General features: G+C 47.2%; 2 protein-coding genes across 5 annotated transcripts in view; both read right to left on the bottom strand.

Moving 5' to 3' along the window:
* The window catches only part of ATF6 (activating transcription factor 6), a 113,972-nt gene extending 111,771 nt beyond the window's left edge, over positions 1 to 2,201 (bottom strand). The window contains exons 1-2 of one of the 4 annotated variants that reach the window (XM_084851145.1): positions 1,958 to 2,201; positions 467 to 543 (exon numbers count right to left, since the gene is read on the bottom strand). In XM_084851145.1, the coding sequence (XP_084707271.1) occupies positions 467 to 543; positions 1,958 to 2,009 (129 nt within the window). In that variant the 5' untranslated portion in view covers positions 2,010 to 2,201. The remainder of the gene's footprint in view (positions 1 to 466; positions 544 to 1,957) is intronic. The other 3 variants (XM_084851147.1, XM_084851143.1, XM_084851144.1) reach the window with 3 other exon arrangements.
* A 10,654-nt stretch (positions 2,202 to 12,855) lies between these two features.
* LOC146347697 (P-selectin-like) overlaps positions 12,856 to 19,458 on the bottom strand; it is a 50,664-nt gene continuing 44,061 nt past the window's right edge. Inside the window, exon 19 of the mRNA XM_084851149.1 lies at positions 12,856 to 14,672. The gene's annotated coding sequence lies outside the window, so the exon portion shown is untranslated. The remainder of the gene's footprint in view (positions 14,673 to 19,458) is intronic.

Consider the following 19,458-nt stretch of genomic DNA (forward strand, 5'->3'; position numbering starts at 1 on the left):
AATTCCATGGACAATGTCCAAAAAGGGTTCGGTATGATCAGCCTGTCTCCTGTTAAATATAGATGAGCTTCAGCCATAACACCTTCCACTGGTAAGGCTGGAACTACAGATAAGCCAGAATTTCACTGAACACCAAGTTCATACAGAAGGAGTTCATAGAGAACATTTAAAATACAAAAAGTTGGAATTGTTTTTCATGTGCATTGGAAATATATACACACTGGAAAAGTGTAAGCCAGAATCCAGTTGTATTGTTGGTTAGTAAATTCAGCTCCAAGCATTTGCTAAGTAGAAAGAAATACAAGCCAAATGCTTCCACATTCATGCCAGAGCAGGGAAAACATCTCATCTTGCACTAGGTAAAGCAGCAAAGTGCGCACACAACACAGAATAACTAAAATCAAGGCAGTTTCACTTGCTGATTTAATACACTGTTTTGTCATGTGATTCTTGAATTACTACTCACGTAAGTGTCATTCTCTACATCTAGCTGAAGTTCATCTTCTCCTATCAGATCATCAATTGCACTGAAGAAAAGAGAATCTGGGATGTAAACAAACATAAAACAGACATTAGTCATACAAGCCAGTATTTAGCAGGTGCCAATATTCACAGTTTCCCTATTATCCAGAGATGAGAGACCTCCAATTCTCCATCCTGCCAAGTTTTCTGGCAACCCAGAAAAAAGCAAGCAAACATGCTTCTGTTTGCTCATACTGAATAATTTATTCTGCTTCCAAGATCCAGGTTTTTCAAAATTATACTTTTTCAGCAAGGCACTGTTGATCACAGCAGTATCTCTAGACTGCACTGCACTGGGATTACTTCTCAAGCAGCAGTCTTGAGCCAAGACAGTAAGGGATCTGTGACTGGCTGGGGTAGGTGTAGAGCGGCGGGCTGAATCAGATCAGGACTGCAGCACTGGGGATGAGGGTCAACACTTCAGTTCATGCCATTTCCCCAGTTTAAATTCCCAACAATTGCTGTCTGCTAAGGGGAAGGGGAAGAAATAGACAGGTACAATAAGGTGCAACTGTATTCACAGGAACTTAAAAACCGCACTTAGGTGTCTCTGCTTATGGATCCTAGGCCTGACTGGCCAAACCAATTCATATTTACCAACTTTCCTTAATGCACGTCCTATTGATTTGAGCATATTTATTTTCAAGAATGCTTAGAATTGCAGCCTTGACTTTTCCCAAGAGCCAGTATATTGTACTGCTTAAGAGGGTAAGCTGAAGAAAGAAGCTCCAGCTTCAACATTTGTCTCAGGCTTAAACGGGGGGGGGGGGCAGCTAAGGCAAGCCAGGTTCCCTCATACATACCTGTCTAGGATATAAGGATTATAATGTTCACCTACCTTACAGAATTGCAACAACACATTTTATGTTACGTTCTCTAAACGTTCAAAAGCATTATAGAAATACTGAGGAGGGTGAGGAGGTGGTATGAGGAAGGAAGTGCTTACTATAGACCAGGAAGACAGAGGTTCAAATCCCTCTCGACGTCGAAGCTCCCTCTTGGCCCAGACACTCAGCCTAACGTACCCCTCACAGGTTTGCTCTCATGATAAAGTGGGAAGAAGAAGACCATATAATTTCTTAAAAGGCGGGGGGAGAAGGCCATGTAATAAAGGCCATATAATTAAAGGGGGGCAGACCATAAAATAAAGGCCATATAATTAAAAAAGGGGGGAAGAAGATCGTACGATAAAGGCCATACAATTAAAAAGGGAGGGGGGAGATGAAGACCATATAACAAACATGTAACGAACTGTAAGAAGCAAAGGCGAGGCAGACATTTACTAGATGGAATCGTTTAGCCAGCCCCGCCCTGCGACCTGCATTGAACCGCCTCCGCCCGAGACAAGAATGGCCCGGCCCGGCCCGGCCCGGCCCGGCCCTCCGGCGGACGCGAGCCCGCGGCGCGAAGGCCCTGGCTCCTGCGCCTGCCTTACCCCACTCGAGGCCGGACTCCCCCGGGCCCCACCCGGCGATCGCCGCTGCCATCGCCCCGGCCGGCTGGCTTCGTCTCCCCTTCCGGGATTACACGCACTTCGGGGGTATCACACACACACGTGTACTTCCTCTCCACGCCCCGCCCCCGACTACGAGGGCCGAGAACGACCAAGAGCCGTCACGGGAGCGCCGCGCGAGAAGCAGCCGCGCTCCCACGCCGCGCGCGCTTCGCCCCGCCCCGCCTCCGGGCGCTTCGGCTTCTCCCGCCTGGAGCCGGGGAGGTCTGTGGGAGGAGGAGGATGAATTATAGATGTATTTTAAAAAAACACCCAGGAATAATAAGTAGCATCCTGGCTAACAAGATTTGCCACTCATAATTTCTCAAAGAAAAGGCAGGAACCTCCGCCAAGGAGCTTATCTAACAAGTATACCAATAGAGTCTCCGTAAAAGAATGCGTGGACGCAAATCTAACGTCAGAAATGGCAATACTCAGAAAACTGGGGAACGTTTTAACCTCCCCGGACACGCTGTTTAGTGTAACTGGTGTAAGGATGCAAGCAGCCTGCTTAGACAGGAACCCCACCCAAAAAAAGCCACATAAAAGCTCACAGCCACCAGCATTGCTGGCTGGGGAAGGCTGGGCACTGTGGGTCTTTTGCCTGCCTAAGCGGGCCCAGGGGTTGCGCCCGAAGTGGCTATTCAGAACAAAACACCTTCAAAGGGAGACAGAGGGGTGAACCGCTAAATTGCAGCTCTGTTCTATCACCTGTGGCTCCAATCAGGATAAAGCACGTTTGGATGTTATGCGGCATGTGTTAATTAGCTTACCAAAGTTGTTGGGTCGTGACATAGGCACCCCAACTGTTTTGTGACTCACTGCTCTAAATGAGGTACACCGTCGGTACCTTCTGCATTTAATTTCTCTCTGACCTCACTGTGTACAAACAGCCACACGCCCATGTGAACCCAGGATACCACTTCATGCATCTGATGAAGTGAACAACCGTAGCGCACAAAAGCATGTGCCAGAATGCATTTAAGGCACCACAGGACACTTTGCCATGTTTACAAAGAGAACCAACCAGTGTAATGTTGCTTCAGTTCAAGATATGAGGAGAGACTGAAAGAAAGAGAAGACTGAGGGGAGATATAACAGCGCTCTTCAAGTACTTGAAAGGTTATCACAGAGAAGAAGGCCAGGATCCCTTCTCCATCATCCCAGAGTGCAGGATGCAACAGTGTGATATAGCTGCAAAAAGGCAAACGCTATTTTGGGCTGCCTTAATAGAAGTATAGCTTCCAAATCCCATGAAGTACTAGTTCCCCTCTACTCAGCACTGGTTAGGCCTCATCTGGAGTACTGTGTCCAGTTCTGGGCACCACACTTTAAGAAGGATGCAGACAAGCTGGAGAGGGTTCAGAGGAGGGCAACAAAGATGATCAGGGGACTGGAAACAAAGCCCTATGAAGACAGTGTCAGGAGCGCCCTAGCGGCCTCTTGCAGTAGACTCCAATAGCCAACTCAAGACACAGACGAAAGGATTCTTTTCAAGGCTTTACTCCTTTTACAACTTAATGACTCTTTCAGATGCTAATCACCAGCGACTAAGCAAGGAACAGCAGAGTAGCCTATGCTCCGAGTAGGCAGTTGATCCCCGTTTGAAACAGAGTCACTTGAAGACCCTGAACTTATGGGCTAGGGAGAGATCCTCCCTCTTTCCCTTGGGTCCACGGGAGGCAGCCGTTGCTTGCACGCCAAACGGGCGCTACGCCTGCTTTCTGCGCCCTCCATCGCTCATCGCTCCCTGCATCTGCGTCGAGTGTCTAACAAGCCCCGTTCCCACACTTTCTCACTGCTAGAATCACTATCTATCTCAGGAATGCCAGCAGGAGGAATCTCTGCCAGCTGCTGTGCCTGTGAGGGATGAGCTGGCTCCTCTCCCACGGATTGCTGATCCTCCTCAGAATCAGAACTGCTCTGGGGTTCTATCGGCTCAGTTTCTACCCTGACAGACAGACTGAAAGAAATGGGCATGTTTAGCCTTGAGAAGAGAAGACTGAGGGGAGATATGATAGCTCTCTTCAAGTACGTTGTCACAGAAAGAAAGGCCAGGATCTCTTCTCGATCATCCCAGAGTGCAGGATGCAGAATAATGGGCTCAAGTGACAGGAAGCCAGATTCCAGCTGAACATCAGGAAAAACGTCCTGACTGTTAGAGCAATACAGCAATGGAACCAATTACCTAGGGAGGTGGTGGGCTCTCCCACACTGGAGGCATTCAAGACGAGGCTGGACAGCCATCTGTCAGGGATGCTCTGACTTGGATTCCTGCATTGAGCAGGGGGTTGGACTCAGTGGTCTTGTAGGCCCCTTCCAATCCTACTATTCTATGATTCTGTGATTCTATTATTAACCCTTGACCTGACCAGTGGAGGCTGGTGGCTCCAATGTCAATGGGGTGGTGCATCCGCTCCAGGTTTCAGTCAGAACCAGTCAAAACTCTAAAGGAACTCTCCAAGGCACAATACAGGATCTGTCTTCAGCACATGACTGCTGCCTGGTCACACAGTTACCCAACTGCTGCCTGGCTGGCTGCATGCAGTGTGGGCTCAGCACTGCCACTGGGGACTGTTTCCCAGTCAGCAGTTGTGTGCCTGTGTGGTCATGACACTTCCTATGAGTCAGGCACCTGATAGGATTGCGCCCTTAGTCAGTTGAATTTTCATCCCTATAATTGTGCTCCTACTCTGATATGCATTTGGTGTGCTTGTGTAAACAGAGTATCATATTGACTTCAGTTAAGGGAGCCCTTCTGTGCACACAAGGAGCAAGCAGATGGAGACACCAGTCTGCTTCCTCAGGCAATGAACCTGGAGGTCTCTGAAGACGAAGGATTGCATCACCTGCAACTGCATCAAATTGCTGAATCAGGACAGCTTTCTTCATACCTAGACTTTGAAGAGATTTAACTTTCCCACATATATTTTCAAGGCCTACAGATACAGATTGCTCTTCAGTTGCAGAATAAGCAGGCCTAGTCAGCACTCTGGCTGCAGCAACATATGGACGGACTTTCTCTGCCCAGCACAGATTTGGTACATCCACTTCAGATCTCTAGGAACAGCAAAAGGTACAAGGTGGACAACGCTCTCAGACTACTAGGGACATTGCTTCAGATTTCAGGCGGTGGGTGGGGAGGGGGAGATTCACACCAAGAGTCAAAGACCCACTCTTGGATATAGTCAAGATGAAATTTTCCCCACTGGTAGAACCTGAAATTGCACCCTATCCTCAAGGCAATTGCTTCCTCTTTGTTATGTAAATATTGTTTGTAGTCTTTAACACAACCGGGCAATTAGATAAGAGTGCAATCCTATGAAAGGAGAGAACGGTCCCATTCGGGTCCCATTCATATTCGAAGGTGTGTTGATACAGAGATACCTATCCCCACCACCCCACAGCCAACTCCTTCCATTCCTTCCATCTCCCACTGTTTGAGGCTTGCTCTCCACCACTCTTACACCCACCCCGACCTCCCACCCTGGGTGGAGAACTGCAAAAGAGGATGAATTACTTCCAAGTAGGAATGTGTGGTTTTAAAATGGCAGGCTTGAGGCTTGCTCTCCACCACTCCCACTCCCGCACTTAATGAATATTTATAACAACAGGCAGAGCAATTCTCCCAACCCCTCTGCTCCTGTATTCTGCAAAGTGCGTCAGCACAGCTCCAGCAGCCTGCCTCAAGAGCAGTTAGCTCACACAGCCCCCGAAAGCCATGAAAGCACCACCACAGGATAATCGGTCAGAAAAGCAGTCTCAGAAACACTGGATTTTAGAGCTAGAAACAGTGCGCTGGCTACAGAGAAAGGCATGTGTCATCTGACTCTATCAATTTCAGGACCAGCGTAAAAGCCCTGTGTAGATCTGGCCCTGGTGAGACTGGCACCACGTAGCCAGACCTTTCAAAGTGTGGTGCGAAGTCAACAGGGGCGTTGCTAGGTTCTTAAAAGATCCAGGGCACAGGCCCATAACACAAGTGTGTGTGTGTGTGTGTGTGTGTGTATATATGTGTGTGTGTGTGTGTGTGTGTATATATATCTGTCTATCTATCTATCATATATCCGAGTCTAACCACACCTCTAAAAATATATGTGTGTATGTGTGGTGTGCTTGCATGTGTGTATAGATTACATACATACATGCACAAGAAGTGTGCACTGACCCCCCACCCCACTTCAACTCAGACCCCGATTCACCATTTTGGAAAACATCCCGCTTCTGCTCAGGCCAATTTGTAGTCGGTCCACTTCAGCTCAGCACCAAACCCGAGTCAAGGTTTGGAAAAATGAGTCTTTATGCTTCCTGTTAACTACCATGGGAAATTAGAAATAAACTGTAACTTTTTTCTCTTGGTCAGAACTGGATGATAATTTCAGGCATAGTAGCCCCCTAGAAGGGGATTATACCTGCCCAATGTCAGAAAAATAGGTGCAGGGTTTTTATTTTGATTTTCTTTTAAAAGGAACTGCCAATAACATTGTTATTACTTGGAAGAATTGGAGAAACATTTCAGGATTCATTGCCCCATCGGAGGATATCATGTCTGCCAAATTTCAGAATGATAGCCACAAGGGTTTTTGTGCAATGGTGGCCTTGACATTTTGAGGTCTCCAAAAGAGGACATACTTACCTCCCTATTTTCCTTGTGGACCATTGTTCTAAAAATTACAGATAGCCTAGAGTTGTCCCTAGGGATGGGGGAGAATTTCTCCCCGAAACTTCGGGGGGCCGAGTGCCAACGTATTCGGCCCCCTGAAGTAGTTTCGGGGAGAAATTCTCCGCCCCCCCCCCCGGGATGGGACTTGCCTTTCCCGAATGTCGCTCCCGGTGGCGGGTCGCAGCGGCGGTTCGGCAGGGCTTCGACAGGGGCAGGGGCGGCAGCCGGTCTTTTGACTGGCTGCTGCCGCCGCCGCCATTCCAAGAAAAGTAAAAAAAAAAAAAACGCCCCCGTGATAGGCTACGTGACGATTAACGTAGCCTATCACAGCTAGATTTGCAAAGTCAGCCGTGATAGGCTACGTAAATCGTCACGTAGCCTATCACGGGTGACTTAAAAAAAAAAAAAGCACGTACGGCTAATGGCGGCCCCCATAGGGAGCCGCCATTCACGTTCCTTATTTGGTCGCTGTAGTCTACGTAAAGATTACGTAGACTACAGCGACCAAATAAGGAACGTGAATGGCGGCTCCCTATGGGGGCCGCCATTTGCGTACGCGCTTTTTTTTTTTTAAGTCACCCGTGATAGGCTACATGACGATTTACGTAGCCTATCACGGCTGACTTTGCAAATCTAGCCGTGATAGGCTACGTTAATCGTCACGTAGCCTTAGGAGTGCACGAAAGCCACTTACCTGGTCTCGCAGCTTGTTTGCGGTGCGGGGGAGGCGCTTCACTGCTCTCCCCCCGAAGTTCAGGCCGGGGGGGGAGGCTTCCCGCCTCGCCCGGCCGAAATTCAGGCTGGGGAGGAGGCGCCTTGCCTTGCCCGACCGCGAAATAAAAAGTAAAAAAAAACAAAAACGCCCCCATGATAGGCTACGTGACGATTTACGTAGCCTATCACGGGTGACTTAAAAAAAAAAAAGTGCGTACGGCTAATGGCGGCCCCCATAGGGAGCCGCCATTCACGTTCCTTGTTTGGTCACTGTAGTCTACGTAAAGATTGCGTAGACTACGGCGAAAATAAGGGCAACGCTATTTGCGTTGCCCTTATTTTCGCCGTATTCTGCGTAAAGATTTACGTAGACTACAGCGACCAAATAAGGAACGCGAATGGCGGCTCCCTATGGGGGCCGCCATTTGCGTACGCGCTTTTTTTTTTTTTAAGTCACCCGTGATAGGCTACGTGACGATTTACGTAGCCTATCACGGCTGACTTTGCAAATCTAGCCGTGATAGGCTACGTTAATCGTCACGTAGCCTTAGGAGTGCACGAAAGCCACTTACCTGGTCTCGCAGCTTGTTCGCAGTGGGGGGGAGGCGCTTCACTGCTCTACCCCCCGAAGTTCAGGCCGGGGGGGGGAGGCTTCCCGCCTCGCCCGGCCGAAATTCAGGCCGGGGGAGAGGCTTCCTGCCTCGCCCGGCCGAAATTCAGGCTGGGGTGGAGGCGCCTTGCCTTGCCCGGCCGCGAAATAAAAAGTTAAAAAAAACAAAACGCCCCCGTGATAGGCTACGTGACGATTTACATAGCCTATCACGGCTGACTTTGCAAATCTAGCCGTGATAGGCTACGTTAATCGTCACGTAGCCTATCACGGGGGCGTTTTGTTTTTTTTTACTTTTCTTGGAATAGCGGCAGCTGGTCAAAAGACCGGCTGCCGCCCCCACCCCTGACAAATACCTGCTGAACCGCTGCCGGGAGGGACATTCGGGAAAGGTAAGTCCCGTCCCGGGGGGGGGGTGCGGGGGGCGGGCGGGGCGGAGAATTTCTCCCCGAAACTTCTTCGGGGGGCCGAACACGTTGGCGCTCGGCCCCCCGAAGTTTCGGGGAGCAATTCTCCACCATCCCTACGTAGCCTATCACAGGGGCGTTTTGTTTTTTTTTAACTTTTTATTTCGCAGCCGGGCGAGGCGAGGCGCCTCCTCCCCGGCCTGAATTTCAGCCGGGCGAAGCAGGAAGCCTCCCCCCCAGCCTGAATTTTGGGGGGAGCAGCGAAGTGCCTCCCCCCCACCGCGAAGCAAGCTGCGAGACCAGGTAAGTGACTTTCGTGCACCCCTAGTTGTCCCTAAGTAAGAAAACAGCAAAGTTTCAGAAGGATAGGTGCAGCAGTTCATGTGGAAGGGGAGTTCTCCAATTTGGGGGAGGGTGTAATTTGCTTTCCCTTCACCCAATAGTTTTTGGATAAGTTTGTATGGAAATGCACAGGTCATTAGAGGTGTCCCCTAGGCAAGAAATCTGCAAATTCTTGAAGGATATACATGCCTGCAAATTTAGAATGACTAGAATTTATTTACATTTCACCAATGTTAGCAACAGGGGAACGTGGGTGGGACGGTGCTATAGCACTCATGTCCTGCTTGTGGGTTTTACCGTGGGTATCTGGTTGGCCACTGTGTGAACAGAATGCTGGATTAGATGGACTTTGGTCTGATGCAGCACGGCTCTTCTTATGTTCTTAAATAGAGAGTGCCTCTGAGCATATGCAGAATGCTTTTCTTTCACTACTGAGCACTTACATTCTTGCCCTACTAGTTCTATTCCCCTCCATGCAACCATCCCTCCTCATCCTACTATCCTCCAGCAACTCTTCATAAAAACAATGTCTTGTTTCTTGCAACTCTCCTCTACCTCCTCCTTGTTATGCACAAGCTCTCATTGTATCTTCCTCCCCATAACTTCATTGTGCCAAGACTTCACCAGGATCCAGCCAATGAGTCTGTTTTCCAAACTAGGGCTAATTTATGGAGAAACTCTGAGCATGTACTAAGTGCCTTTCCCTCACCACTGAAGCTAGTGTTCATGCAAACACACACACACACACACACAAACACACACGACAAAACATGCATAGGGCTGAGATGAAAGGGTAGTCAGTTCATTAGACGGAATTGGGTAGGCACTGTACTAAGTTTGCAGTACCATGCTCACAACTCAGGACTTATTTCTGGGTAAACATGCAGAACATCAAGGTGCAAACCTCCCTGCAAAAGTAACTCAGGCTGGAATCCTATGCACACTTTCCTGCAGGAAAGCCTCATTATACATAATGGGGCTTCTGAGTAGGCATACATAGGCTTGTATAAATGAGCAGTATTATCTCCCCTCCACTTAAAAAACAAACCCCCAACTCCTATTTTTATTAAAGCTTTCTGTTCGTAGGAACATAAGAAGCTGTCTTATACTGAGTTAGACCCTGGGTCCATCTAGCCCAGAATTGTTGACACTGACTTGGAGCAGCGGCTTTCCAGGGTTTTAGGCAGGATTCTTTCCTTGCTGTACCTGGAGATGCTAGGGATTGAACCTGGGACCTTCTGCAGGCCAAGCAGGGGCTCCACCACTGAGCTACAGCCCTTCCTATTGCTGGATAATGGCAACGGACAAACAAAACAGCCCCAGATTTGTTTCTCTGCAACCATGTGAACCCACCCTTCTCAAAGACTTGAGTGAGGAGAAGGAGAAAAACCAACGCTCTTATCTGTTTGTATAAAGTCAAATACAGTTTAGAACTTCTCTTGCGCACTGAAGATAATTATCTTTAAGAATTCCCCAAGATATGTTCTGGGTTGAATAAAGAAGAGAAAGAAAGAACAGGATAGGGGAAGGAAGAAGAAAAGAAGAATGGTGATTGGAAATGCATGGGGTGGGGGGCAGAGAGAATTCCCTAAGCCAAGTGGCTCCTTTCAGAGAGGTAGTACTTCAGAGGAATTTAGGAGGCTGCGGAGGGTTTGTAAGGATTGCAGATACTTAAATTAACTTTATAAGGTGAGGTGGCTGAGGGCTTTTTCTAGCTTTTTTTAAAACTGTAGAACCTAGTCAAAAGCCTAGGCTATTTAAAGGCCTCCTCAATCATGGCACCACATAGTCCTAACCCTCCTTTTGGAATAATTTGAGTCCTACAACTATTTAGGAGACATTACAGTGGAGGGGGAGAAAGAAGTTTGTGAAGGCTGATTGGATCCTTTGCTGTACTAAAGCTACTAAACTTCTGCAGAAGCCAAAGTTTCCAGTTTGGGGCAGTAAAATCAGATGCTGTGTGAAATACCAGTATTTTACATGGAGCTCTTTCTTCCCTTCCTTCACCCTCTTCAAAATGTCGTTGCAAGCAAGCTCCCAACAGTGGGCATGTAAGAGCAGAAAAGTAGGGGGAGAGAGGTTTTTTGCACCTCAAAAAAAGCCTACACCAGAGATTAGGAATAGTGACCTCTTAATGGTCACCTTAACCAGCTCTGATTAGGATCTCTAATCCCCTATGTGGCTTGACAGTTCTTTACTTCTTGTTTTAGTCTTTGAGAAAAGGAAACTTTATGCATAGCTAGCACAAAAGCCACCGGACCTGTCTGAAATTTGGTAGGTTCAGTCAGCTCCATAGGGGCTACCAGGTCCCCAAATTCCATGAACTTATGTGGAAGCACAAAAAAATTACAGCTCTTTACTTTGACAGATTTTCTTGAAAAAAGCAAATTTTACCTGTGGCTAGCACAAAAGCCACTGGACCTAACTGCCCAAAATTGGGCATGTTCAATTATCTCCATGGGGCTGTCGGGTCCCCACATTCATGCACTTATGTGGAAGGACAAAAAAATTATAGCTCTTTGCTTTGACAGGTTTTCTTGAAAATAGCACATTTTACCTGTGGCTAGCACAAAAGTCACTGGACCTAACTGCCTGAAATTGGGCATGCTTAATCAGATCCATGGGGGCTATGAGGTCTCCAAATTTCATGTATTTATCATACAAAATAAAAAAGCTATGGCTGTTTCAGTTGTCCAATGCAAGTCAATGGTTAACATGAAAAAAAAAATAGCAATTACAACAGCTCAGAAGATCTGGGCCACAGCTCAAAAAAATCTGGGGCCTGTGCCCAGGTGCCTTCTGTAATGCCGCCCCTGGAGGTTGCCATGATTTCCTCTCACTTGGTGGGTCCACGGAACTCAGTGGAGATATTATGGAGGGAGTTGGTTCTAGCACTGGGCAGAATAGACAACAGACTTCAGTTTGAGAGTGGGCTCACATGTGACTAACAAAGGGACCATTCCTCTAATTTGTCTGAAAATTTAAACTTCTGCCTATTCTTCATAATGTTCTTTAACATTGCTCTAACCCTATACACACTTTCTTGGGAGTAAGTTGTGTTTTAATGTGTGGGACTTTCTTCTGGGTCAACACATGTAGGACTGGGCTGAAATCTATTTTGGCACATTGAGAAGGAAGCCCCATATGCTTCAAAGAGTGCAGAGTTTGTTATCTTTAAATGTTCTTCCGTCACCTCCCTGTTCGTGTTTTCATTCATTCATCCTTTGATTCTGTAGTCTCATGAGCCAGATAAAGACACCACATTCCATTTAATAGAAAGCCAGTCCAAGACACTTCAGTTCCTGAGGTGGGAGTAGGGATGCTTGGCGGGTTCCATCTTTGTAAGTTCTGATACAAACTGCCCTGCTCCTCACCTCCCAGACTAGTGTATGGATTACAATGCAGTTATCCACTCGCCAATGCCCATCAGGCACTGACATCCCCCACCCCTCATTACATGGACTGTGACATGAGCCTGATGGAGGGTGCAAAGATGGCGTGCCCAGACACAGCCAGCATTGCAGATGATGCACACAGGGCACTCCCAGAAGTATGTGGGGCTCGTCACAAATGATCTTTATCTGTGAATGACTGGAATAATCATTTTCAACCAAGGGTGAATAAAGACATGTCGATATATAGTAACTGGATGGATTCTCTGGGTGCTACATAACCCTATATTTGGGGCAAGGCTGAATGTTGTCTTCTTATGTTAAACCAGAATCAAACCATGGAAACTGCCAACTTCAGTCGACCAACATTGACCACATTTGCAGTGATACAGTAAATGGGAGTTGAGTTGTGAAGCAAACCACATGACTTTGCCCCCCTTTGAAATCTTGGTGGTCAACCCACATAATCTACAAGCCATTTTACTCAGGTGAACTGGCCCACAGGTGGTACTAGCGTTTAGCGTTTGGCTGGTCTAAAAAGATTTGGCCAGCCAAATATTGGCCAAACCTTGTCAAATAGTGGTCAGGTATTTTAAAAGGTCTGGCATTATGAGAACAGATCAGCTAATCATCAAGTTTGATACTTATGCTAATTTCAAGAAAAAACATAGATAGCTGATATGGTGAAACAATTGCACTAACTTCAAAAAACATGTGTTGAATTATTTTATTACTTTTTTATTCTGCTCTTCCCCCAAGGAGGTCATATCAGGGTGGCATACAGAGTTCCTTCCCATGTTATTCTCACAACAACCCTGTGAGGTAGGTTAGGTCGAGTGTGTGTAACGTGACCTAACATACTTCATGGCTGAGTGAGGATTTGAAGCTGAGTCTCCCAGGTCCTGGTTTAATGCTCTGCCCAGTAAACAGCGGTGTTTCCTGTTATAGCAGGTAGCCAGTGGGAGAAGCTGTGCTGTGCTGCTAGGTTAGCCCTTGACTGCTGCAGGGCTTGGGGGCAAACTCTCATTCCTGTCCTTGCTAACAAATGATTCCACAACAACATAAAAAAAAAAGCTGCCATCTACTCAGTGATATTCTTGAAATATTCGACTGTGGCCATAATAAGCAGTCAGTTGACAATATTTGACCAGTCAATTGATCAGCGTGCCAAGCCTAAGTGGTACAGATTTCTATATCACACATAGCAGTTGGCCCTGTATATTATGGTAACAGGACCAACCTATGCCTGGTGTGGAGAATGTGGATAGGGATACATTTTTCTCCCTCTCTCATAATACTAGAATGGGGTCATCCCATTAAGCTGATTGGTGGGAGATTCCAGACAGATAAAAGGAAATGCTTCTTCACACAGTTAACTGTGGAATTCATTACCACAGGATGTAGTGATGGCCACCAAGTGGGATGGCTTTAAAAGGGGGTTAGACACATTCCTGGAGGAGAAGGCTATCAACAGCTACTAGTCCTGATGGCTATATGCTGCCTCCAGTATCAGAAGGAGTATGGCTATGTACACCAGTTGTGGGGGAACATGGGTGGGAGGGTGCTGTTGCACTCGTGTCCTGCTTATGGGTTTCCCATCGACAGCTGGTTGGCAACTGTGTGAACGGAATGCTGGACTAGATGGACCCTTGGTCTGATCCAGCAGGGCTCTTCCTTTGTTCTTAGCTGATCAAAATATAGCCAAGCACGACTGGGTGATAAATCTCCTTTTTTCTTTTGTCCCCAAAGTGTGAGACATAATCAGCTGTGTATTCTGCTATTCTTTCCATGTACAAAATGTGGTACTGACTGCAGAGTTGAGCTGCCCGGGAATTTCTTCCTTCATTTGCTTTTAAAAGCAAGTCTTTACCCGTATCATCATTACAAAGATATACCTGAAGTAATTGGACAATGTCTGGTAATGTCTCAGAAGCCAGAAGTGTGGCTATATAACCCTTTGAAGAGCAGCTGGCATCCTCCTTATTTTAGTCTGTGCCCCACATTAATTATGTTTCCTGGGGTCTGTATTAACTTTTCCTAGTCTGGAGAGCAAGGCACAGCAAACACAGGGTTTAGTGCCCTAGTATCCCTGTGTCAGACAACCTGGTCAGCTCTTGGCTATATAGGAACAGTGAAAAATCAGGCTTGATTTTTAAACTCTAGGTTTGGGCTTTGTTTTTGACAGCTGGTGTCAAGGCAAAGCAAGGGAATCATTTCAAAAAATGCACAATCTTTTACAGCAGGTTTTGACAAGGTTTCTTAGCAACGGCATTTCTGCAAGCCTTTTTGGTGATAAAGGTTCTTCACATTGTGAGTTGATAGGAGGAGTCTGACAATACAGAAAGAATGGGGTCCTCTCGGAGCATCGTGACCAGTAGACACATGACGATGAACAACGGCATGAATTTATTCCATCTCCAACTATCAGCCAACACAGACTCTCACTGTCAGTGGTGGCAGTGCTGAACCAAAGCACAGGCAGTCCCATTGTCTCAGCACTTTTCTCCCATGGCCAGGCTCCGGGTGAGTTCTGTGTGCATACAAGCAAAAAACATCCCCATGAAAAGAAGCACCCAGCTTGATAATATGGGAAAAGATAGCACATGTTTTGGATTTAATAGGCATTGTAATAACTTAAAAGTCACCTGTATTATGAGAAATAAGGTACTGAATTGTTCTAGCTTTGTATTTTAAAAGCAGCAAGATTTGTATTACTATCAAGAGCAGAAGCCGGCAGGGAAGCTGTGGATGTGCATCATTACAGATATGCATACATCTTGTTTCCAAAAACATAATTTCCTTGTACAGTGTGCCAAATGTTGCTCAGATTATGGTTTCCGTTAGTTTCCTGTTAGGTTAACCCATACAACTCTGGTCCTTGAAGACCCTCTACTAACAAATACATATATGTACTGTGACTAAGCGGCCTTCTGTTTCTATCTCACTGACTGGGTTTGGACATCACGATAACCCATGATAAATAAGCCATGATGGGTTATTTAACCCATGGTGGGTTATGTTGTCTGTTGGAGATTTTTTCAACCCATTATGACTTTTTTGGCCAAAATAACCCACTCTGATAACCCATGGTCTTCAGTAGGGTTTATTTAACCCACTGGGTTATCATGTTGTCTGGCAGTCACAGTGGTTTATTTTGGTCGCCTACAGAGTTGTGTGGCATGAGTGGTTAAAATGCTGCCGCTCTGCTCTTCACCAGCTTTAGCACTTAGGAACATGTTAACACGAACAAGCCAGCAGTGTCAATTGGGGGCGGGGGGAGTGAGCAGTTTCCCCATTGGGAACAAGTTACAGTGACCAGCAGTGTCAACTGGGGGAAATGCGTATTTCCACTATTGAAACAAGTAAAACTAACTAAGCCAGCAGTGTCAGTTGGGGGAAATGCACGTTTTTGCTTTTGTGCAAAAGTGCTATAGCACTATACCATGATTGGAAACAAGTGAAAGACACTAAGCAAACAGTGGGGGGGTGGGGGAATGTGCAAACTCGCTTTTGTGCTATAGCGCTATACTGCAATTGAGAACAAGTCAAAGGGACCAAGCCAGCAGTGTTAATTGGGGGAAATGCGCAATTTCTCTAATGGGAGCAAGTTACAGTGACCAAGCCCACAGTGTCAATGGAGCCGGGGGGATGAGTAATTTCCCCACTGGGAACAAGTTAAAGCGGCCAAGCCTGCAGTGTCAATGGGAGGAAATAAGCCATTTCCCTATCGGGAGCCACTTAAAGCAACTTAGAGAACAATGTCTATTTTGTGCACCCAGGATTTTTGCTCCTTTCAGAGTTAGGTTGCAGGGTTCTGATGGTGCATTGGGTGCCTCCTTACTAGAGGAAGGTGGCTATGAGGTTGGGTCCCAATCCTGCAAACCTCCAAGGTGTTATAGTCATGAAGGCAATATATGGTGGTGTGGGGTTGGATTTCGCCCCCGAAAAGGCATTTTCCCCCTGCCCAGCTGAAGATCACTTGTGCAGCTTGAGTTTTAAAATACAAGCTGCCCGAGTGATCTTCAACTAGGCAGGGGGAAAATGCCTTCTTTGGGGCAAAGGCAGTGTGTGGTGTGTGGGAGGAAGCATGTCCCAGTGCTGAGGAACTCCTCTGGGTCTCCCCCAAGCCCGGCAGGATGTGGCACCCTGCTGGAAGCCTGGTCTGTCCAAGTGGGGTGGACTTAAGATCACCTCTGCTTTTCTCCACCCTGCTCGGACAGACCAGGTTCCAGCGGGGTGCCACACCCTGCCAGGCTTGGGGGACAGCATGATCGGGGCCGGGAAGGGGGCATGGGCAGTGGCTTGGGCGTGATCACAAATGGCGATCACAGCCCCACTGGGCAAGAGGGGCAGGATTTACTAGAGGAGGCAGGGCAGGAGGCTTGGTCCTAATCCTGCAAACCCCCATGGCATTACAGCCATCTTCCCCTTTTTGGTGCTCCTGGGGTTTTCGCTCCCTTTAGAGTTAGCACGCAGGGTTTTGACAACAGGTGAAACACAGCCTCTGCTCAGGCGGGAGGACTGCAGCAGGACAAGGGGTGGGGGGATGACTCAGATGAGGCACAGTAGCTTAATAAGCTACTCACAATAGTTTCTTAGCCTGCTTGTGTGGTGGGGGTAATGGATTATCTGAAAAAATATGCTACTGTGAGTAGCTTATTTAGCCACCATGTCTTAAAGTGACATCCGAATGCGGCCACTGACTGGGTTCACACAACACACTAAACCACGATGGTTTATTGTCCAGAGCAGCCTATAATGGGTTAGCATGTGGTCTGTGAGCTGTTTTTCCCACCCATGGTGGGTTATTTCCCCCAAATAAGCCACCCTGAGACCTCACGGTATGCAGTAAGTGTTATCTTACCAATGGTGGGTTAGCGTGGTGTCTGCTGTGCCAGCGTGGGTTATGGCAATTGCCTACAGAGCTGCTTGGCAAGAGCAGCCAAAAATGCTGCTGCCACTCTGCTCCTCTCGAGTGATCTCTAAGCAAACTTGTTTTCCTGCCACATTCAGTTGTGTTTCTGACTCCAAATCAACTCCCCCACTCCCGCAGTTCCCAAATGCTTTTGCATGTGGAAAAATCCTCATTTTTCCATGAAAATGTGAAGTCCCACATGTATCCAGTAGTGCATGTGGTGGCTCCCCACAAGGGGACCCTGCATATTAATTTTCATCCCATTCCTTGCAATTGTCAAGGAGTTAGAGGCCCCCTTCTTTGTTGCATACGGACGGAGAAGGGGACCCGGCAAAGGCTTGAAAATCCGCAAAGAAAGCTGGGATACCTGCCCAGCCAGGTGGGAAGATTACAGGGGGAGGAGGAACAAGCAGGGAATAAACTATGCTGTGTAGCTTCTTTGTGAAATCGTGTGAGGGGGCACAGTAGGCTATTTGCAAAATAACCTATGGTGCGTTGTTTATAGGCCACCACGGGTTAACATGACGTGTAAACAGGCCCAAAGCCTCAGTGCCTACTGCAGCAACCCTATTTAATGATAGGATATAGCTGCTAGTATAAAAAGTGCAACAAATTCACAGTTCTTAGCCATTTGTTATTAGGATTGCCAAGCCTTAAGGTTTGACCCAAAGTTTCAGGATTTCGGTCTCTTTCTTCAGGTCTTCAAGTGAAGGAGTTAAATCTATGCTCACGAAGCTTTCTGCTGGCATATCAAGGGATGATGGGGCAGCTGTAGCCCCTTCACACTGCTGGAGCTCCTCTCTGCCAGCTGAGAGCGCCTCCTCACATCCTAACACCACACAGGTGGGTAAGCGAGCTAAAATAGTGCTCTAAATCCCCAAATAATTACCCAGATTACAAGGGTTAATGTAGTATCTAGTAGTTCATTTTGCATGTGTAATTCTATCCATTCTGGTTACATATACTTTACTTTATACCCAGAAATCTGACTTGACTGATAAAGAATTTGAAATAGGGCTTTGAATGAAGTGTTATTAGCACATCATCATCTGTTTAAAGGCATATTTTAAAATTACATATCCCAATTTGTACTCTTGATATTTCCATATGGCCATCCAGGCTCAATATATCTTTCTCTAGAAGAGAGTAACTGAGGGGCAGACACCAAGGGTGCATCCTTAGTGGGTGCAATAGCTACACTATGTTCACTCCATTTTTACAGAGAGGAAGAATGTTGTGGCACTCTAAAGACTACAGTTTTTATTCTGGCATGATCTTTCATAGACCCTGCCCACTGCATCAGATCCATGAAGTGTTAGCCTCAAATTAGCAGATGTGTCTACACATGCTTGGGGGTGGGGGGTGGGGGGCAGGAGATGTAAACTGATGTTAGATTTGTGTCCACAAAAGCTCATGCCAGAATAAATTTGTTAAGAATAAATGGACACAAATCTGACACCAGGAATGGCAGTGTTCAAAAACCACTGGAGGAACATTTCAGCCTCCCAGGATACTCTTTCAATGACCTTAAGGTGGCCAATCTTGAACAAAAAAATTTCAAAGACAGATTGGGGGGGGGGGGTAATCACACCGCATATGTAAACTGGCTCACCATTACAATGATGTCTGTGTTATCACCCAAAACTTTTTTGTGAATGGCAACTTTTAAGGTAATCATCGCTGTCCCTGCATTTCAATTCCCTCTGACAACACAGTTTACATCCCCCACCCAACCAATGTGCCAACCTGAGGTTAACACTTCATGCATCTGATGAAGTGGTAGTGTCCATGAACGCTTTTGCTGCAGCAAACTAACATGGTCACCTTCTGGAAATTAGAGCTGTGCACCACTTCAGCCTGAACCCCGAATCCCGAAGCAGATCGGGGCGATTCAGGCCGAAGCAGTCAGGTTCCAGAGCGCGTTGGGAATGGTCTGAAGTGGCCCAAAGTGGGTTGGACCGCTCCTGAAGCGCTTCAGGCCACTTCAGCCTGATCTGGGCAGCCACCACCCAGTTGCGTGAGCCCCCTGCTCTTTACCTAGACCCATGGAGAGCACCACAGCTGTTGCCAACTTGGAGGGAGTCGCCATGACGACTCTTCTTCTTCTGGTAAGCAAATGGTGCATAGACTGTGGCCATAAAGGGGCCGTCTATGGAGTATTGTAGGCGTAAATGGTCCATCTGTGCCTGTAATATTGCGTAGGCGGCCCCTTCATGGCCACAATCGTCACACCAGTTACTTACCGGAAGAAGAGTTGCCATTTTAAAAGAAAATGGTGATTCCCTCAAAGACAGCAGCGGCTGTGGGTGCTCCCTGCGGGTCCAGAGAAGGAGGAGCAGGGGGCTCACACAGCTGGCAGGGGCACTTCAGCTGTCTGGATTGTGCTTCGGATCTGGAAGCC

The sequence above is a fragment of the Heloderma suspectum genome, chromosome 4 (genome assembly GCF_057233095.1).
Source record: "Heloderma suspectum isolate Gila_16-S chromosome 4, 16-S_ref, whole genome shotgun sequence".
NCBI lineage: Eukaryota > Metazoa > Chordata > Lepidosauria > Squamata > Helodermatidae > Heloderma > Heloderma suspectum.